Genomic DNA, 18,139 nt, shown 5'->3' with positions numbered 1-18,139 from the left:
CTCTAAGCCCAAAAGATCCAGCATGAACTTCAAATGGCAAATAACATGACCCTGTAGGAACCATCTTACTCCAGCATAGTAAATCCAAGGGAAAGCTCTAATACTTTTTTGGAGAGGTGAGGTTGGTTTGGACATGGGATTATCAGTCTCCTGCAAGACCTGGTCCCATGTCCAACCCTTCCTAACACAAACACACACAAAGGCTGCACAAGCCAGGTGTTCAGTCTATTTTTCAACCAAAGACAAAATGGCAAAGGCCTGCAGAAGATCTAAGAGACCAATAGGAGCTGGACAATTCCCACCTCTGTCAAGCCCAACACAGCTGGGTAAGACAAAGGAGGCAAGAATTACACAGATTTTGGTAAGATGCCTTTAATGTCTGGGGAAAATATGGAATCTTGGAAACTATCCTAGGAATTTTCCAGCTTCATTTATAGTGAATTCATTAAGGCAAGTCTCAATGTATACTTTGAGATGTTTTTCCCCAGATCTTTCTTCACTTGGGCTGAGTTCCATTTATGAGATGAGTTGTTAACTGACTCATCTGCTATCTCTTGACTGTTGATATCTGTGGTCTCTTCCATTCCTTTCCCTGCTTCCCCACAATCTCTCATAGCCTGTGGCTACATCATCATCTCCAGCAACTTCACCAAGGCACTGTAGATTGTCCATATGATAAGATTTGTGTCAGAAGGAAAACACTTTCACATTAGAAAAACTAGAGCCAATTTTAGGCTGACACAGCAGAGATGGGGGATGAGATAGAGATGACATCATGACATCCCTCAAAAATGGCTGGTAATTAAAAATAAAAAATAGTAAGGGCTTCATGCAGTAACAAGTTAGATGTATGGATGAGCAATCAAGAGAAATTAAAATGAGGACGGTTTGATTTGATTTTCAACCACCTTCCTCTGAACTAGTAGCCTCCAGATACTCAAGATTTTAATCCAATCATCTTTATCCAGCACAGGCAAAGATTAGACTTTGAATATTTATACCCCAAAAGGGGACTAGAAATCTCCATAGTTCTTCGTGGGCAGGAAAGGTTCACCCCTATTCTAACATACAAATAAAGAGGGGAAAATGGTTATGTACATTTATCTCCATATATGGTCAAGGAGACTAGTAGTCTATGAAATTTATGCCCCACTAAATTTGTTAGACTTTGAAGTGCACCAAAGCTCTTCCTTGGTTTTGAAGATTTAACATCATTAATCTTCTGGAGTACTGTTTAGCTGCTTCGACTATTTGCCAAATGTTTGCTGTCCTGAAATATTTTAGGATTTAAAGCTGACATGAAGTTAGGTGTGTATACACACCCAAACACACACCCCAAATTCTCACAATAGGTATCAACATTCTCGGGGTAAGTATCAAAAGGTCCAATGCCCTTAAATTTTATATATCCGAGTCTGAAGTATAAGATCAACTTCAAACAGCAGATTCAGAACTTTAATTACAAAATCTGGCGTTCCACATTTCACAAGGTTTTAGCACTTAAGAATATTCAATTCAGTCTAGGTGGAGAACTCGGCTGCCATATTGAAAGCACCTCCTCATTTTCATTTCCCCTTCTGTTTTTCAAACTGGCTGGAACCAAGAATGTTCTGAAGAAGGCAGGGATTCAGATGTGACAGTTTATAATATGTCCTTGGTACAAAGAATGAAAATGTCCTTAATCACCACTCTAGAATTGTGGCTGGGTGGAAGAATCAAGAAATGTCAGGCTTCCCGCTTTGACAAAACCTGAATCCCAGAGGAAACATAGCCAGCCTTCTGTTGTCTTCCAGGAATTTCAGATTTCCCAAGGAGGCATGAACATGCCTCATTTCAGTTAACCTTGTGCTGGCCATATCTCCAAATCAGTATTGGCTATCTGGACCTCCTAGGACAGTGTTGTCCAAACTTGGCCACTTTAAGATGAGTGGACTTCAACTCCCAGAATTCCCCAGCCAGCCATGCTGGCTGGGGAATTCTGGGAGTTGAAGTCCACTCATCTTAAAGTGGCCAAGTTTGGACAACACTGTCCTAGGCAAATAGCCACTTCAGTGGTCCACCGCCCTTCACCCCCATTTGCTCCTTTTCTCAAAGGAAGAACTGTGGAAAACGGGGCATTCCTTACAGATGTCAGTGCAGATTTATTAAAAGCATGTCATGCCAAATCAACACGATCTCCTTTTCTGATAGAACTGGCCAGGTTAGTTGGCCAGAGGAATGCCTTAGTTAACCACTTTTTTGATTTCTCAAAATACCCCGTAATGCCACAAGGAATGAAAATAGATACAGTCAATTCTCATTGTTCATGGTAGTTACATTCTGTAAAGTTGCTGCCAACACTGAATCAGTGAATACTGAAACCTTAGCTGAGAACGTGTGTATCAGGAGACTCAATTTTTTTGCTGCTCTGCATGTCCATGAATGACTATGAAAGCACAACAAGTACTGATTTTGCAGTTAGAAATAAATTTTAGCAGGTACAGATAATCCTCACTTAATGGACACAACTGGGACTGGCAACACTGTCGCTAAGCGATGCAGTCATTAAGTGAAACAACACATGACCACACCCAACTTACAGCGTCAGTTTCAGTGTGGTCGTTAAGCAAATCCCACAGAGTCATTAAGTGTGATGTCACATGACCACAACTTGTGACCTTCTGCTGGCTTCCCCATTGACTTTGCTTGTCGGAAACCGGCTGGGAAGGTCACAAATGGTGATCACATGACTGAGGAACGCTGCGACCATCGTAAATGGGCGCCAGTTACCAAGTGGCCGAATCACAACCGTGTGACTATGGGGACGCTGTGACTATTGTAAGTTCGAGGACTGGTCGTAAACCTACCTTTTCAGCGCTGTCATAAGTTCAAACAGTAGCTAAACAGGGCAGTTGTTAACTGAGGACTACCTGTAGGCAAATGTGCAAATATGGAATCCACAAATATTGAGAATCGACTGTATCTAGATTCAGCTGCCTCATGTTACTTGGAACACTGGCTGAAGAAGAACACCAGGGGAACATGATAGATCAAAGATTTCATTCTTCTCTAGAACAACTGCTGTCAAATGCTTGCCAACCTGACTTTCAGAGCAACTGCATAAAAAGTAGGTGGGGAAGAGCCAAATGTTTATAAGTTGCAACCCATTCTTCCCTAGCCTTGTGCTGTCTTGATGTGTCAGGATTCCAACTCCTAGAATTCCCAGCCACTCCCCACACATCAAGAAGCCACTCAATGGGTGGAAACTGCTGCAAACCAGCTGCCCTCCTCCCTCAAGCCCACTCAAATTCCTCTAGCTTCCACCCCATTCTGGACAAAGGGGTTCTTGGATGCCAGAGTACCCTATAGGCTGTAGTTCCAGATCAACGAAGATTGCAGAGGGCAGAGCCTGAAGCACTGACACCATCTCAGAGGCAGGGCTGGGGTTTTCAACAATCTGGGGAGAGGTTCTCACATTTTTAGGTGAAGTAAGCTTACCACACCTCATTCTCTTTTGTTCTCTGAAAATCAGGAGAGAATTAGCCATATTGTTCTTTATCGATTTTCTCATTAATTTCAATTGTGCAAATTGGGGTGGGGGAGTTGGAAGGGTTTACAAACAAGAGGCCACTGTTTACCTACCTCTGAACCAGATGATTTATGAGATTCCTCCTAAGTCTTTGATTCCATAAGATGAGGCCTTAGCTGAAATGTATGTCCCTGGCCACGGTAGGATGTGGCTTCCTATTTTCATGGTCCTAAGGAGTTCTGTATTTCTCAATGTATGGATGTGAGACCACTCTGGGGAACTATTCCTAAACTACACTCTGGAGGAATTTCTGGGACTGGTGGTCCAACACATCTGGAGAACATCAGGCACAAGGAGTATCAAATAGTTCTGGTCATGGAGAACTTCTGATTCTCCCATCTCCAACTGAGGGTATTTATAATTAGGAAAAGAAGGTTTCCTTACCAAACTCACTGGCGCACAAGTGTTCGAGGATGGCCTCCGACTTCATTTCATTGTCACATGGGGGACACACAGCAGTGCCTGACAAAAGAAGGCAGGACAGCTTAAAGCAAGGGAAAGTAACAACAGCAGCAAAAAAGGAACAACTACCCCATAGGCCAGTGTTGTCCAAACCTGGCCACTTTAAGATGAGTGGACTTCAACTCCCAGAATTCCCCAGCCAGCATGGGTGGCTGGGGAATTCTGGGAGTTGAAGTCCACTCATCTTAAAGTGGCCAGGTTTGGACAACACTGCCATAGGCAAATACACAGAATTCAACTTTAACTACCAGCTAATTAAGTCCCGCTTAAGTGCAATGCTGGCCTTGCACCTGCCCAGAAAAAGGACCCTGGAATGAACAGGAACCCCCTGTGAAACCAAGGAGCATGGCATAACATAACCCCAGCACATTTGCACTTGAGGTCAAAGGGCAGCCGTGGGGTGATCGGGGCAGGGGAGGCTTCCCCACAGCCACTGCGTGGGAGCACCCACAACATGGTCGCTCAACAGTTGAGATCCATCACTGACTGCAACAGATTACCCATCGCGGAATTCTTTCAGGCTCACAGGACACCTGGAGAAGCCACATCCACAACGGAGATCTTTGTTCTGTGGATCCCAGCTACAAAACCCAGATGCTCGTCGCCTCCCTTCTCTCCTGCACAATTTGCCAAGATCAGCAACAGGATTCCAAAAGCTAAATCAACTTTTTCATCTGTCTCTTGACAGCAGAATGGTTTTCCCCTCTCCACAACTCACTTCCATTCATGTTTGGCTTTCATGTTTGTTCATTTCTCTTAAGCTGTTTACATAGCACCTGAAGTCAGCCATAAGAAATGTAGTGGGAAGCCATGAGGTTTCCTAGGCAGGAGTTCCAAAGAAAACATCCTTTCCTAGTTGAAACTTAGCATTCAACCTCCAGCAAGTTGCCCAGAATGCAGTCATATCTGAACCCTTCTTTATGTCTGTCTGCAGGTGGCTAGGACGGAAGGGGGAGGAAGATGGAGAGCCATCCTCAGACTGAGTTCACACAGTACACTAAACCCCAAACCCAAGTTAATTAAATACAGTCACTGTGTTCATAGAACATGGTTCCTACTTGATGCTAAGGACAATAATAGCTGAAGGATGAACCCTAAGCAACCCAATGCCCATTTAGCCTAGTCCAGGATGTTGTGTGAATCCAGCCTCAGTGACATTTGTTACATAGTCATCTACCTAACATGGTACCTTCATGCATTGGAACTGCAACTCCTAGGGAGTCTTCTGACTGGGGAATTCTGGGAATTGCAACCCCAGCACATCTGGAATTCTGGAAATTAAAATCTCAGCACACCTGAAGAAGGTCAAGTTGGGGAAGACTAATCTGACTGTTCTTAATCGGGTTCCTTTTTGAGAGGGCAATGCTGAGATCATATAATAATTTTCAGAAAGGAATGATTTTGTGAACCCAGTCACAAAATGCCATTCTACCAGAATGGAAAACAGCGAGGTTTCTTTCTACTACATCTTTTCATCCTCAAGACCAATGTTCAAATATCCCCACTTAGTCGGGAAAGTCCCTGGATGACCTTGGACCAGCCACTAAGTTCTCACAACATGTTGAGCCAGGGCAACGCCCTAGAAGCTAAGGGCCACAAGTCAGCCCTCAACCTTCCCAAGGACCACAGAAGGCAGGGGTGGGAGCAGGAGGCCCCCCAGAGGCAAACCAGTCCCATTCCCACCCTTAAAATCACCCCACATTCCCCCCAAAGGTCTGAAATTGCTATGCTGAAATCCAGATGTTTTGCTTCAGAAATTTGGCAGGGTGATCTCGGGGTACTGAGGAGACCCTGGAGGGGGAATGCAGTCCCATCACCTGCTCTAGGCCAACATTGTTCAGAACAGCCTTCATCACAATGTAAAACTATACCCATTACAGGTTTATTGACCTAAACCAAGGTGCCAGGGACCTCTTCCAGCCTCCAGACAAGGAGGTGGGAGGCCAGAGTGGCAACAAAATGGGGTCACTCCAGCTGTGAAGCCTCTTCTGCTCTTATCCCTCGCCCAATGGGGACAAGAAGGTGAAATAAGAGACTACATAATGCTGGTTCAAAGGGAAATGCACTAGTGGTCTGTATCTGCCACCAGCCAGACCTCAAGTAAAAAAACCTTAAGATTTAGGATCCTGACACTCAAAGAGGCCTCTTTCCCAATATGTACTGGCCCAGATGTTACATGGGGGCAGCCCTCTTCAATTGGGAGAAAGGGCATTATCAGTGGCACAGGGCAGGGCCTTCTCCATGGTGGCACCCCAGCCTTGGGACACTCTTCTCTGGGCTGTTAGCTTAGTGCGGACAGAATCTGCCTGGGTACCAGGAGATTTAATCTCTCATTTGACCATAGCCTATGACCCCTTGTGAAAAACTGGGCCTCTTCTTATTGTATTCTGCTTATTTGTATTTCAGCACTATTTTCTTGTATTTTCTTGTCCTTAACGTCTGCATTTTATGAACTGTAACTTACCCTGAGATCCTTGTGAACAGGCTCAAAATATTTTAAATGATAAAGAAATAAATGACAAAGAAATATACAGGTAAGCTAGGTAAGCACCCCACCCATGGTTTCCACCAAACGTGGCTTAGCATATCATGCAAACATCTTAATGTCTTAACCTCATCTAAGGCACAGAATTGTGGTGAGAATAAAAACAGGCAGAAAAGTCAACATCTGTTGCCCTGAGTTCTTTGGAGGTGAAAGAGCCCAGAAATGTAATTTGTCACTCAATGTAGATGATGCTGTATTAACTGGCAATTGATGCATCCAACAGGTAGTAGAGATCCCAGAAGATCAGCATTTCAGAAGCAGAAATAGATCCTGTATCCCCTACATTAATAGGAAAAAACTGAAGAGTGCCTCCACCTCTCTTTTCAAAAAATATATATTAATTTTTGGACAGTGGCCAAATCTGCAACTGGTGTGTCCCCCAGTCAGCCAGAGCAATAAATAAGGTCTTTCCCCATGAACATTAGGGATGAGTTGGATTTTCTAGGAAGCTGCATTTTGTTCTTCGGTTCTCCACCAAAAATCTTGTGAAGCTACTACTGTAAAGGTGTGATGACCGGGATACAAAAAGAACCTAGAGCTAAGTTCTTTTAAAGAAAGACAGTCAGCCCAAGACTTATACTTGAAGGGACCATGTTCAAAATACATTTCAGTATTTGAAATGATATGGTGGGTCAATGTATTTTATTCCATGCAGAAAAACAAAGAGATTAAAACAATCTCTGAGAGTCAGATCAAGATTTTAGATTTCCACATCCACTTTTTCCTGGACTATGGTTTCAAACAGCGGGGGGAAATAATACCGATTTCATAAGATGGGAGAAGAAAAAGGGTGCTCAAAATAACCCCAAGCCTTAAAAAAAGACCACTCTGGAGCCCTTTCTCACTATAATATATATCTATTATCTGTCCTTGGAGTAAGCATGTTGTAGCTATCTAGTTGCTAAATCAGTGTTTTTCAAACTTGGCCACTTTAAGATGTGTGGACTTCAACTCCCAGAATCCCCCAGCCACCTTAGTGCTCTTTACTTTAAAAAAATTATTGCTGCCAGTAGGGGGCGGCATGTAGCCAACTTTGGCTGAACTGGCTAAGCAGAGTCAAAATTATAGGCTACTTCAGTGTTGTCCAAACTTGGCCACTTTAAGATGAGTGGACATGCTGGCTGGGGAATTCTGGGAGTTGAAGTCCACTCATCTTAAAGTGGCCAAGTTTGGACAACACTGTGCTACTTGGATGGGAGACCACCACACAATCCCCAGGCTGTAGGCTAGACTGGGAAAAGTTACCCTGAATGTGATGTTAGCCTAGCCATTGTGGTTTATTTAAGGAAGCACAGCTAAAGCAAGCCATGATTCAGAAAGATGTGTAAACCCATTTATAGAGATGGTGCTTAACCATTTTCCGCCTGCTCTTCCTACAACTTATTGAACTATCCCTCCATAGAGTTCATATATTAGAAGAATGTTAAATACTAGAAGAATTTGTTCTGACACTTTATTGTGAAAATTCTTGTACCATAAAAAGTCTCAGCCAAAGGTCTCAACTTTCAGTAGAAGAACCATTTCTTTTAAATTCACTTATTCGTTCATTCCAGCCAGGGTTCCACCAGGTGCTTTGGATTACAATTCCCATCAGCTCTGACCACAAATTGTGCTAACCTGGGCTAATGGGAATTGGGGAAAAAAACCCCACAAACACACTCTGAAGTCTGTAGGTAAATAAAAATAAATGTCCTTCCTCATGAGGAGGGAGGAGACTGATTTATTACTTTTTCATTTATTACTTTTTCATGGCAGATGTAACAGCTAATCCTACAGATAGCATTATATATCCTACAGGCCAGGGGTGAGAAAGGAAGTGCTCACTCAGGCTCTCTCACACACAACCACGCGCACACCCAGCCAAGGCTGAAGGAGGAGCACAGAGGGAGTTAATAGGTTTTCAGCCCATTGAGCTTCGTTGCCATGAGAAAAGTGCAAGTCGCTGTTCTGGAAAAAAAGTGAAGGACGTTTTGAATGTGAGAAAGACTATGATGTCAAGACAAAACTGTAGCACAATTCAAAATGTTTGAAAGCCAACTTCACAGCTCGGTGACATTACCTTTCTGTCTGCAATACTAGAGCTTAAAAAATGTCGTTGAACCCTCGCTTCCTCTGAGTTGCTAAATCATGCTTTCGTCTGACCCACGGTTTGTGGAACAGGCCCTCGTGTCTTGGCTCAAGCACAACCTGTGGTGTAACCCTGATTTGCAAGCGCGGTGACTAAGGCCCAAAACATGCTACAGCAAAAGGAAACAAAGGCATCGTGTCTCCGTGCAACATGTGAACCAGGATAAAAGGGTTATGCCTTAGGACCATTATAAACATGGAATTCCAGGTTCAACCCCCCTCCCCACCCCCCCAAAAAAGAACTGCAGCCAGTTATGGATCTCTCATAACTGTTAATGGTAAATCCCATATCTACCAACTAAAAAATGCATAATGAGCACATGGTTACATCCTCATGTCCAGCAACTTCTTCAGCTATTAGCCAGCAGCCAAACCCCAAAAATCAAATTCTTATAGCCTGTCCATTTTTCAAAGTTCCAAGAAGCAAAGTTAAAAACTGTTCGAGCCATCTTGATCCCATTTTTCAAAACAGTTGCATTAGTTCTTTATTAGTAGCGGTAACAGTATCCGTTAGTGGGCTACGTAAGTGTGACGGTTACACAGTAGGTCATACATAAACATTAGCGCTATACGCTAATTAAAACAAGGCAACCTTTGTCTGCCAGCTTGCCACCTGAAAAACGTGGCAGCAGAGGAAGAAACGTGGGAGAAAGAGGAAAGCTTCAATTCTTAAAGCTAAAAAGAAGAAAAAAGAAGGAAAAGTGAGAAACACAGATGACCAGCATCAATGGAATCGGTTCAAAAAGGCAGAAGTGAAACGCCCAAGCAAATTGTCCAGACTGATTTTAGCTCAGGTCACCTCTTCTCACCTAGGGAAAGACGAGGTCCTGGTTCAGCGAGAGCAGTGTTTCTCAACCTTGGCCATTTTAAGAAGTCTGGACTTCAACTCCCAGAATTCCCCAGCCAGCATGCTGGCTGGGGAATTCTGGGAGTTGAAGTCCAGACTTTTTAAAATGGCCAAGGTTGAAAAACACTGAGCTAGAGTCAACTCTGCCACCCTCAAGACATCCTGTAAGGATTTTAGGAGATCTGGTCTCAGACCCACTTCTCAATCGGTTTTGTCATTTATTTTCTAATTGCAAAAAAAAAGTTAAGAGGAAAAATACAGCAGTTATATTGTGCCATTTACCAGCAACTTCCCTTTGAACACACCTTAAGAATTCCACTGGCACAAAGGAAATTGATGGAAAATAGACCTCTGTCCTCCTTTGCCAACCTCCTGGCGTTCTCCCTAGTCAGATACAAAGGCTGGTTTGGAAGGACACACTCTGTCTCCATCCGCCCGTCCATCCATCCATCCAATTAACAGAATCTTTTTCCCTTTCTGTTTTTTTACTGCTTTGCTAAGAATAAGCAGCTGGTATTTTCCGCACGACTTCCAAAAAAAAGAGACGAGAAACACTACCCTCTTAACAAAGCAGTTCCTTTTTGCACTTCTTTTAATTTTTTGCAGGCTTATTAGCAGCATAGGGAAGTAAAACCCTCCTGTGCGTTTTTCAATCCGTTTTCGTTCAATTCGATGGAAAAGCATTTAATTTTAAAAGTTCTTTCAAAGGAAAAGAGAACGCCGGTGAAACTCTAGGAAAAAGAGGGAAGATGGTTATGGACTTAATTACTGATGAGTTGGCAAGAAGTACACGGAAATAGGAATTTCTCATTTTTATTACCTGACACCTTTTCGGTGGAAGACACTAGAGGAGAACTCCCATTTTCATATTGGGAAATGCAAGTTTGAAGTGACAAAAATATGTGTATAGGAAACACCATCAGGAGCACCGTCGGATATTTTTAACATTCAAGATTAAAACGCCCCTGAGAGAAGTTTGAAAGGAATTCTCAAGCAATCTGAGAATGAAGTAGAAAAACAGAAGCCTCTTTCAAGGGGAAAGAACACTTCTGCAAAGCTGCAAGCAGGGTTATGTGCGAGGTGATCAAAAACTCATGTGTGTCACACATAAAAAACTGCCCGAACGTCAATCACACTGTTGCAGCCACCATCTTGAGGTTTGAGGTTTTTCAATATATTGTTTTATTGCATTATTATAAAACACAAGTATTACATTATATTATTTGGGTATGGTGGTATTTATACAGTGTTGACTGGAGATTATTACTACTCTAATGTTCAGATAACTTAAACCTTTAAAAGCAAAGAAAAATAAGACGTTTATATCAACGTTGACTGTGATTTCTACAACGTTCATGTTGATACAATAAGCATAAAGTCGTTTCAATGTTACATCTAAAGCTAAATGTGGCATTAATAAACAACTGCAAAGTACGTTTAATTATTTGCTATACAATAAAGGTTTCTGTCTTATTGCTTGTGCTCAATCTTGACTTTTTTTTTTTTAACCACACCCTGCTGACAGCCCCAGCGGCAAGACAGATTTTGGGGAGCGAACAGCCCCCAGAGCTCACTTCAACCACTACTGCAGAAGATCAGCAACATGGGTTTCCTGCTGTTTTGCACTGGAATCTTTCTAAAAAGAAACTTTTTTAAAAATAAAGTCTCCTCCCTTCCATGCAGTTTTCTTAGAAATAATAAATAAGTGGTTCCCATTGTCCTTGTCCAGGACTTCCCATTCTAGCCTACATCCAAGCGGTAGCAAATCATAATTTTCCTTAGTTTCTGATCCCAGACATGGTCTGCCGGGTGCTCAGACAAAATAAATTTAAGCCCAGATAACCCACCCCTCGAAAAAACCCTCCAAATCCTACCCAACCCAGGGAAAAACCTGATTTCATTTATGCATCACAGCCCTGAACGCTGCAGTTCGTGTTTCTTCTCCACAAAACATGTTGGACAAGCCTTATGACAGTCCTTTCCTTTCCATCTTTTGCAAACTATCACCTTACCCACCGTATCCTGTTCTAATTTGGCACCAAATTTTAATCAGGAAAAATATCTTCTTCTCTCAAAGGACTGGATTTGTAAAATTGGCAGCTTATACCTGAAACCAATACGACTTGGGGAGGGTAAGTGTGTGTGTTTTGTTTTAAAGGAGATTTTGTGCCTCTACGGCGGAGACAAACAGCCAGAGCAAAACTCCCGTCAATCACCTCCTGGTTTCCAGCTATGGAGCAGTTATGAAAATAACTTTTTCCTCCCAAGAGATTAGTTTTTTTTTTTTTTTAAAGTCCTAAACACTGCCCTCTGCTAAGGAATGCAAGGGGGGGGGAGCTTTAAAGGAGAGGGTACCACTTCAGTGCCAAAGTATTATTTTACATTTGGACCCTGATGTCAGCTTATTCAGAAACCTTGGATAGTTTAGGAATGTTAACTTTTTAAAGATGCACAGATTTCATGCCTAACGTGAAACGGAGAGGCCAATAGTTAAGATATTCCCTTAAAGCACCCTCCCCAACTTGATGATAACAATTGCATGTAGAATGGAGGAGTCAAAATCCAGGTCAGGGAAATCCGCATTAGGGTTGGCATGGTCCTGGTCTGGGCTAGCAGGGAATTATGGGTGTTGCAATCCTTCCTGTTTGGAGAGGGTCAGGGTGGAAAAGCTGGGTCCCCCCCCACACACACACCCATAATGGTCACTAATGCTGCTGCAACTATTGTTCACTTGATTTTAGCTTAGGGCAGTGTTGTCCAAATTGGCCACTTTAAGATGAGTGGACTTCAACTCCCAGAATTCTCCAGCCAGCCACTGGCTTAGGGTGATTATGTGGAATGAGTGTGGTTAATAAAGCATCGTTGAAAGTTCTGCTAGGTGTGTGGATCTAGCCAAAGGTGGTTTATTGAAGAAATCCTGATTAAGCCAGGCCGCCTGGGAATGTCAAACAGTAAAGATGATGGCTGGGGCTGTGCAGTCAAAGCCCAGCTCCTTTCTATGTGTGTTGCGAGACAGTCCAAGAGCTGTGCTTGGGACATCGCACCACTGGGCATGTCAACCAGCTCCCTCTGAAAGGATCGCGTGTGGTCTACACGGAGCAAAGGAAGGGCTTCCTGCAGACAGCACATTCAAGCAGACAAGCCATCGCTGCAACGCTGCAGCGACCAAGCAACAGACAGGCAAACATCCTCAAATCAAATCTTTATTACGGTCACAGACCAGCGTAAGGAGGGTGGGGTACAGTCACTTAAAAAGCATGGAAGATGCATCTGAGTCTAAACAAATAGGAAAAGTTAGAAGATATACGTAGATATAAAAAGCAAGAGTCTAAAAGAATCTAAAAGAAGGGGTAGATGGGTATGTAGGGGCAATAGATGGGTGGAGGGGAGCATAAAAGGTTAGTATGTGGAAGACTATATCAAATTACATAGTACTCTAATATGGCAAACTAGGCCTTCATTAAAGTCTAGTTTATGGCCCAGGTCATCATCCAATGAATTTTGAGCACTGCTGCACAGAACCTCGCAACACTGTATGTTGTACCACATATCCTAAGTGCACAAGTGAAAGAGAAAGCACCCAGCAGGCGGGTGGACTAGAGGACCTCTGAGAAGCCTTCCAACTCTGACTCTACAATCCCCTCAATCAAGCAATGCCATCTATCAGGACCTCGGGAGTGCACCTTCTCTGTCACTGTTCCTGCCTGCTGGAACAGCCACCCTCCGGAGATCCTCGTGGCTCCAATCCTACCGTGGTTCCAAAAGTCTTTGAGAACTGGGCTTGGTCCCAGGGCTGCAGCTGGAGTGGTGGTCGAGCCTCTGCTGCTTTTGGTGTGTTGGGTTTGTCTTTTTCCAGACATATATGTTTCTTTTTTCTTTTCATTTTTATTTTATTGGTCTCCCTTTTAAAATGTAAGCCGCCCAGAGTTGTCTGGGAATTGAGGAGAGGGAAGGGAAGGGAAGGGAAGGGAAGGGAAGGGAAGGGAAGGGAAGGGAAGGGAGGCAGGAAGGCAACCCACCCCTACAGGGTGGTGATAGAGTCGACCATTTCACTTCCTGAGGATTCTAGAGGGCAAGACAGGGAAGGACTGATAGAGGTTACAAGAAGGCAGATTCCTGGTAATCCACATCCCTGGATGTGCTCCAGCAGAGGCTGGACAGCCACTGTTAGGGATGCGTTTTTGTGGAGTCCTTGGGGTTCTCTGAGCTTGGTTGTTTCCTTGCAAACGTTTCATTACCCAGCTAGGTAACATCTTCAGTACTAGGACCTAGCTGGATAATGAAACGTTTGGAAGAAAACAACCAAGCTCAGAGAACCCCAAGGCCTCCACAGTTCAACCCTGAGCTATAGAGATTCTCTTCTATTGATGCTTTTTTGTGGACGCCAGCATGGAGCAGAGAGATGGAGCTGAAGACTTTGATAGCCCCTTCCAATCCTAAGTTTCTTGGATTCTAAGTGGAAAAGCCTAGGCCAGTGTTGTCCAAACTTGGCCACTTTAAGATGAGTGGACTTCACCTCCCAGAATTCCCCAGCCAGCCATGGAGACAACACTGGCCTAGGACATTCTTGAGTTGCAGTCTCCTGGTCTTCATCTGCTATCCTACTAACTGCTTCATTTTACATATGCAGATGGGGGATGTGGGGGGTTGACCATTTGCCAGCCCAGGATCCACCTCCTTGAGTTTGACCTCTCAGATTCATGTTCTTCTGCTTAATATTGTACTTTGACTATTAGCACAAACATGCACACACACACCCCCAAATGCATGGGGAGGAAAAACACTTTGATCATGTTCAGGAGCCTCGCTGAGGCCTGGAATTCCTGGTGTTTAGTTAAGTCTTGGGAATGAGAGCTTCCAATTTGGGGTGACAGCCATTCAAGAGTTTGAGAGCAGTATTTTATCTTCACAATAGCTCTGAGGTTGAGAGTTCAAGAAGTTATGTTGGCTAAGGCCAGCAAAGTACCCAGTGGAGGATTAAGCAACTGACTAGTGCAGTGTTTCTCAACCTTGGCCCCTTGAAGATGTGTGGACTTCAACTCCCAGAATTCCCCAGCCAGCATGGCTGGCTGGGGAATTCTGGGAGTTGAAGTCCACACATCTTCAAGGGGCCAAGGTTGAGAAACACTGCACTAGTCAGTACCCTCTTCAACCTGATGCTTTCAGATTCTAAGAGTCTAAGTCCAATGTCCTGGGGGGGGCACTAGCTTGAGGATGGTCGAGCCCATAACTGTACATCCAGACTAAGGCCAAAAAGATCGCCCAAGGCAGCCAGAGTGCAAATTCCAAACAGCAGAGGAGAACTTGACATCTGGCATGTTTTACTATGTCTAAATGCATAACATTATACCCAGCAATCTTTCCAACATTCTGGTACATTAGCTTAGTATTGTTAGGAACCTGGCATTGCAGAGAAAGGAGAAATTGAAGAAAGTGGCTTGTTAAAGATCCTCTCCTATGCACATTTACCCAGACAAATGTTTCAAGCCGCACACCCATCAAGGACCGGGCTTCCCGAGGCTCGTTTAATCATAAAACTGCTGGAGGCCCAGTTCCAGCATTGGTTTCCTGACACCAGTTCCCTCCAGAGGGCTTGCAACTGCAACTCCCATCATTCCCAGCCAGCAAGGGGCATGCGGGTTGAAATGATACAAGTCAACACCTCGGAGGGGATGAGGGAAGTATGACATCAGTTTGGGAAAGGTTCGTAGCAGCGCTCCCCCTTTTTGCACGAGTACGGGATGGCTGCAAACATCAGGCAGCAAAATCACAGGAGGAGTTTCTCAACCACAGCTGTTTGCCGTAAAAGCTAAATGAAACCTCCAGCTACAGAAGCAGTTGGAGCTAGGGACTGTCTTCAGGGATGAGGTCCAGGACCCATAATTTAGGGGGAAGCCACATTAGCATTCAGAAAAGGATCATCCCCTGGGCTGGCAAGACCTTAGAGCCAGGAACTCAAGTTTGAAACTACTCAGTATGAATCTTTTTTTTCCCCCCACCTCTCTTAATAATTTACCGTAGAGTTAGGAGGAAACAAATGGAAATGGGTTGCAGAGGCTCACTTTGTTATCTTTACCTCTGAATAAATTTTCTTTTCTACAGGAAAAAAGTGCTTATCAGATAGAATTGGGAGGCTCAAGTTTAAATCTTCACCATAGAGGGCCAACTTTAAGCCAATCAGGGTTATCTCAGACTCATCTACCTCTTGGGGAGGGTGAGGAAGTACTACATATACTGCTTTAAGGAGAAAAGGCTTGGTATAATCCGACACGCAAGTCATGCTGAGTTTGCCAGTACAGTATATAGGCTCCAAAAGGATCAGGTCACTGATGGTTCAGCATCCTGTGGGAACTCAGCCATAGATTTTAGCATGTGGTATTAACCAGGTCATCACATGATGCTAAATGGGATTGAGTTGTCTGGGCACTGCAGGCCCTATAAACAAAGTGATTATGCTTTGTTAACCCACGTTCAGCATTAAGCCAATGTGTTGATCAGCAGAGCAGCAGAAGTAAGTTCTGTTCTATGCCTGGAGTTGTACCATTGTTGGCTATAAAGAGCAAAACTGCTCCTATGAAGAGGCTCTTGTTTTAATTAATCAATAAGGGTGCTCTAGCATGCTCATGAGAACCCAGAAGGAGCTGCAATGCACAAAATGGCAATGGAGCCAGAGAAGAGAAATGTTTGTTGAGCTCCCAAAAAGCTACTAAGATTCCAAAAGTACCCAGCTACGGCACAACCGTTGCTGCAGAAATGGGAGATGATTTCTTTGAAGCTCTCCCCTCCACCACTTTTGGGGGCAGAACTGCATGTTCCTTATTCAGCAGGATTCTTAGGAAGCTGCCAAGTCAAATAATGAATCCTGCTACTATTAGCAATGTCTGTAGTAATTGCAATTAGTACTGACATCAACCGTCCAGGGTCTTGAGCAGAAATTTTCTTTAGCCTACAGAGGTCCAGGGTTGAACCGGAAATCCTCAACATGCAAACTTGGTCCTCTACCACTCAGCTACAGTTGTTCCCTTCTTCTTAACCTCACACATGAACCCAATTTAGAATGGGTGGACTACTGGTTACTCAGCCCAGAAGAGTCTTCTCCATCCTCCTCCCAACCTAGATGTGCTTCAGAAATGTAGACCAACTCCCAAAAGAAACTTGGTGTGACACTGAAAACAATTCTGGGAACTGAAGGGCAAATAGTCAGAAGGTGCTGAGGTTAGGGAAGAATGTGCTATTCATTACTGAAGACCTTTAACTGAAAATGGTCAGGATGGGACCCAGCTGGATCATGAAGCTATGGGTTCTCCCTAAACATTTAGAAGGGCTTCTCAGGTCCCTCTCTAAGTTGGCCGCCAGGAGCTATTGTCTCACCTCAACTTTCCCGCAGGGCCATCTCTGAGTGGCTCTAAGTGAGGCAGATACAGAACAAGAAGATGCTGTTGGAGACAAAAGCTTACCTTGGGGCTTCGAAGCTTCAGTGGCGTTGGGGGCCGTCATGGCAATACAGACATCATCCTGGGGAAACTGGTCACATTTAAGCATCTCGGGCCAGTAGAATCCAAAGAACTGCATGACAGGTTCACAGGAGTCACGCACGGCCTCGCAGAGCCAGCGACAGGGGTAGATGGGCCGGTCCAAGCAGATGGGGGCAAACAGAGAACAAAGGAAGAGCTGGGTGCCGAAATGGCAGTTCTTGTTGAGCAAGGGCACCCAACTGCTGGCTTGCTGCTTCACCTCGGCCATGGTCTCGTGGTCCAGGAGGTTGGGCAAAACCATCTTGTCGTAGCCCACGCTGTGGCACAGACGGAGGTCGGCCGGGATGGCCACGCATTGCGGCGGCTTGGTGTAGAAGCGTCCACTTTGGTAGGAGCTAATGTCCGACTGGAAGCTGACGTAGTCGTACTCGTTAGCCCGGGCCGGGCCGGGCAGGAGGAAGAGGCCGAAGGCTGCTAACAGCATCCAGAGGGCATCCCAGGTAGGATCTTGCGGGTGAATGGTGGTGCCCATGCTGGAAGATCGAGGAGGGCAAGGTTTATATGCCGGTGGCCTTGACTCCAACTGCCTGCTCAGCTCCTGGCTTCTCCGAGGAGTTCGGGAGGCTGCAAAAGGTGATTTACACGGATCTCAATAACCCAGGATAACCGAAATGGGAGCAAGGAGGGGACACCTCGACCGAGCCAAGGCGCCCGGGCTGCTGCTGCTGCTGCTGCTGCTCTTGCAGCCGCCTCCAAGTTGCCCCGCCGGGCGAGGCAGCCCAGCCCAGCCTCTCTGCCCGGATCCCGAAGCAACAGCCGGCGCCGAGAACGGCCACCAAAGCGCACTTTCTTCCCGGAGTTTCGGAGCCCTTTTCCTCCGCCAGCCAATCCGCGGCGAGCTGCTCGCCACCCCTTTCATCCCTCCCCCCGGGCTTACAAGTGTCACTCAATTAGCCAATCGCGTCTCCGGCGTGGGCCCCCTCCCCTCCCCTCGTGGCGGGGGGAGCCCGGCGCTTTTCAGCCGGGGAGGCTCCGCTCCGCTTCCCCCGGGCTCGGCGGCGGGCGCGAGCGCGGAGTTTGGGACGCGTTTGCTGGCGCAGAAGCCCCCGAGTTTT

General features: G+C 45.0%; 1 protein-coding gene across 2 annotated transcripts in view; it reads right to left on the bottom strand.

The window, feature by feature from the left end:
• SFRP1 (secreted frizzled related protein 1) overlaps positions 1 to 17,906 on the bottom strand; it is a 53,989-nt gene extending 36,083 nt beyond the window's left edge. For both annotated transcript variants that reach the window (XR_015798122.1, XM_015888137.3), the window contains exons 1-2: positions 17,007 to 17,906; positions 3,953 to 4,030 (exon numbers count right to left, since the gene is read on the bottom strand). Coding sequence is in view for 1 of the 2 variants with exons in the window: in XM_015888137.3 (XP_015743623.1) it covers positions 3,953 to 4,030; positions 17,007 to 17,556 (628 nt within the window). In the remaining variant the exon portion in view is untranslated. The remainder of the gene's footprint in view (positions 1 to 3,952; positions 4,031 to 17,006) is intronic.
• Between the last annotated feature and the right edge of the window lie 233 nt (positions 17,907 to 18,139).

The sequence above is a fragment of the Python bivittatus genome, unplaced genomic scaffold, assembly GCF_059951505.1.
Source record: "Python bivittatus isolate LINGU-HERP-01145 unplaced genomic scaffold, Pbiv_v1 ctg000680_np1212, whole genome shotgun sequence".
Taxonomy (NCBI): domain Eukaryota; kingdom Metazoa; phylum Chordata; class Lepidosauria; order Squamata; family Pythonidae; genus Python; species Python bivittatus.
The sequence above is the reverse complement of the archived record's forward strand: the minus strand, read 5'-3'. Positions and strand labels throughout refer to the sequence as shown.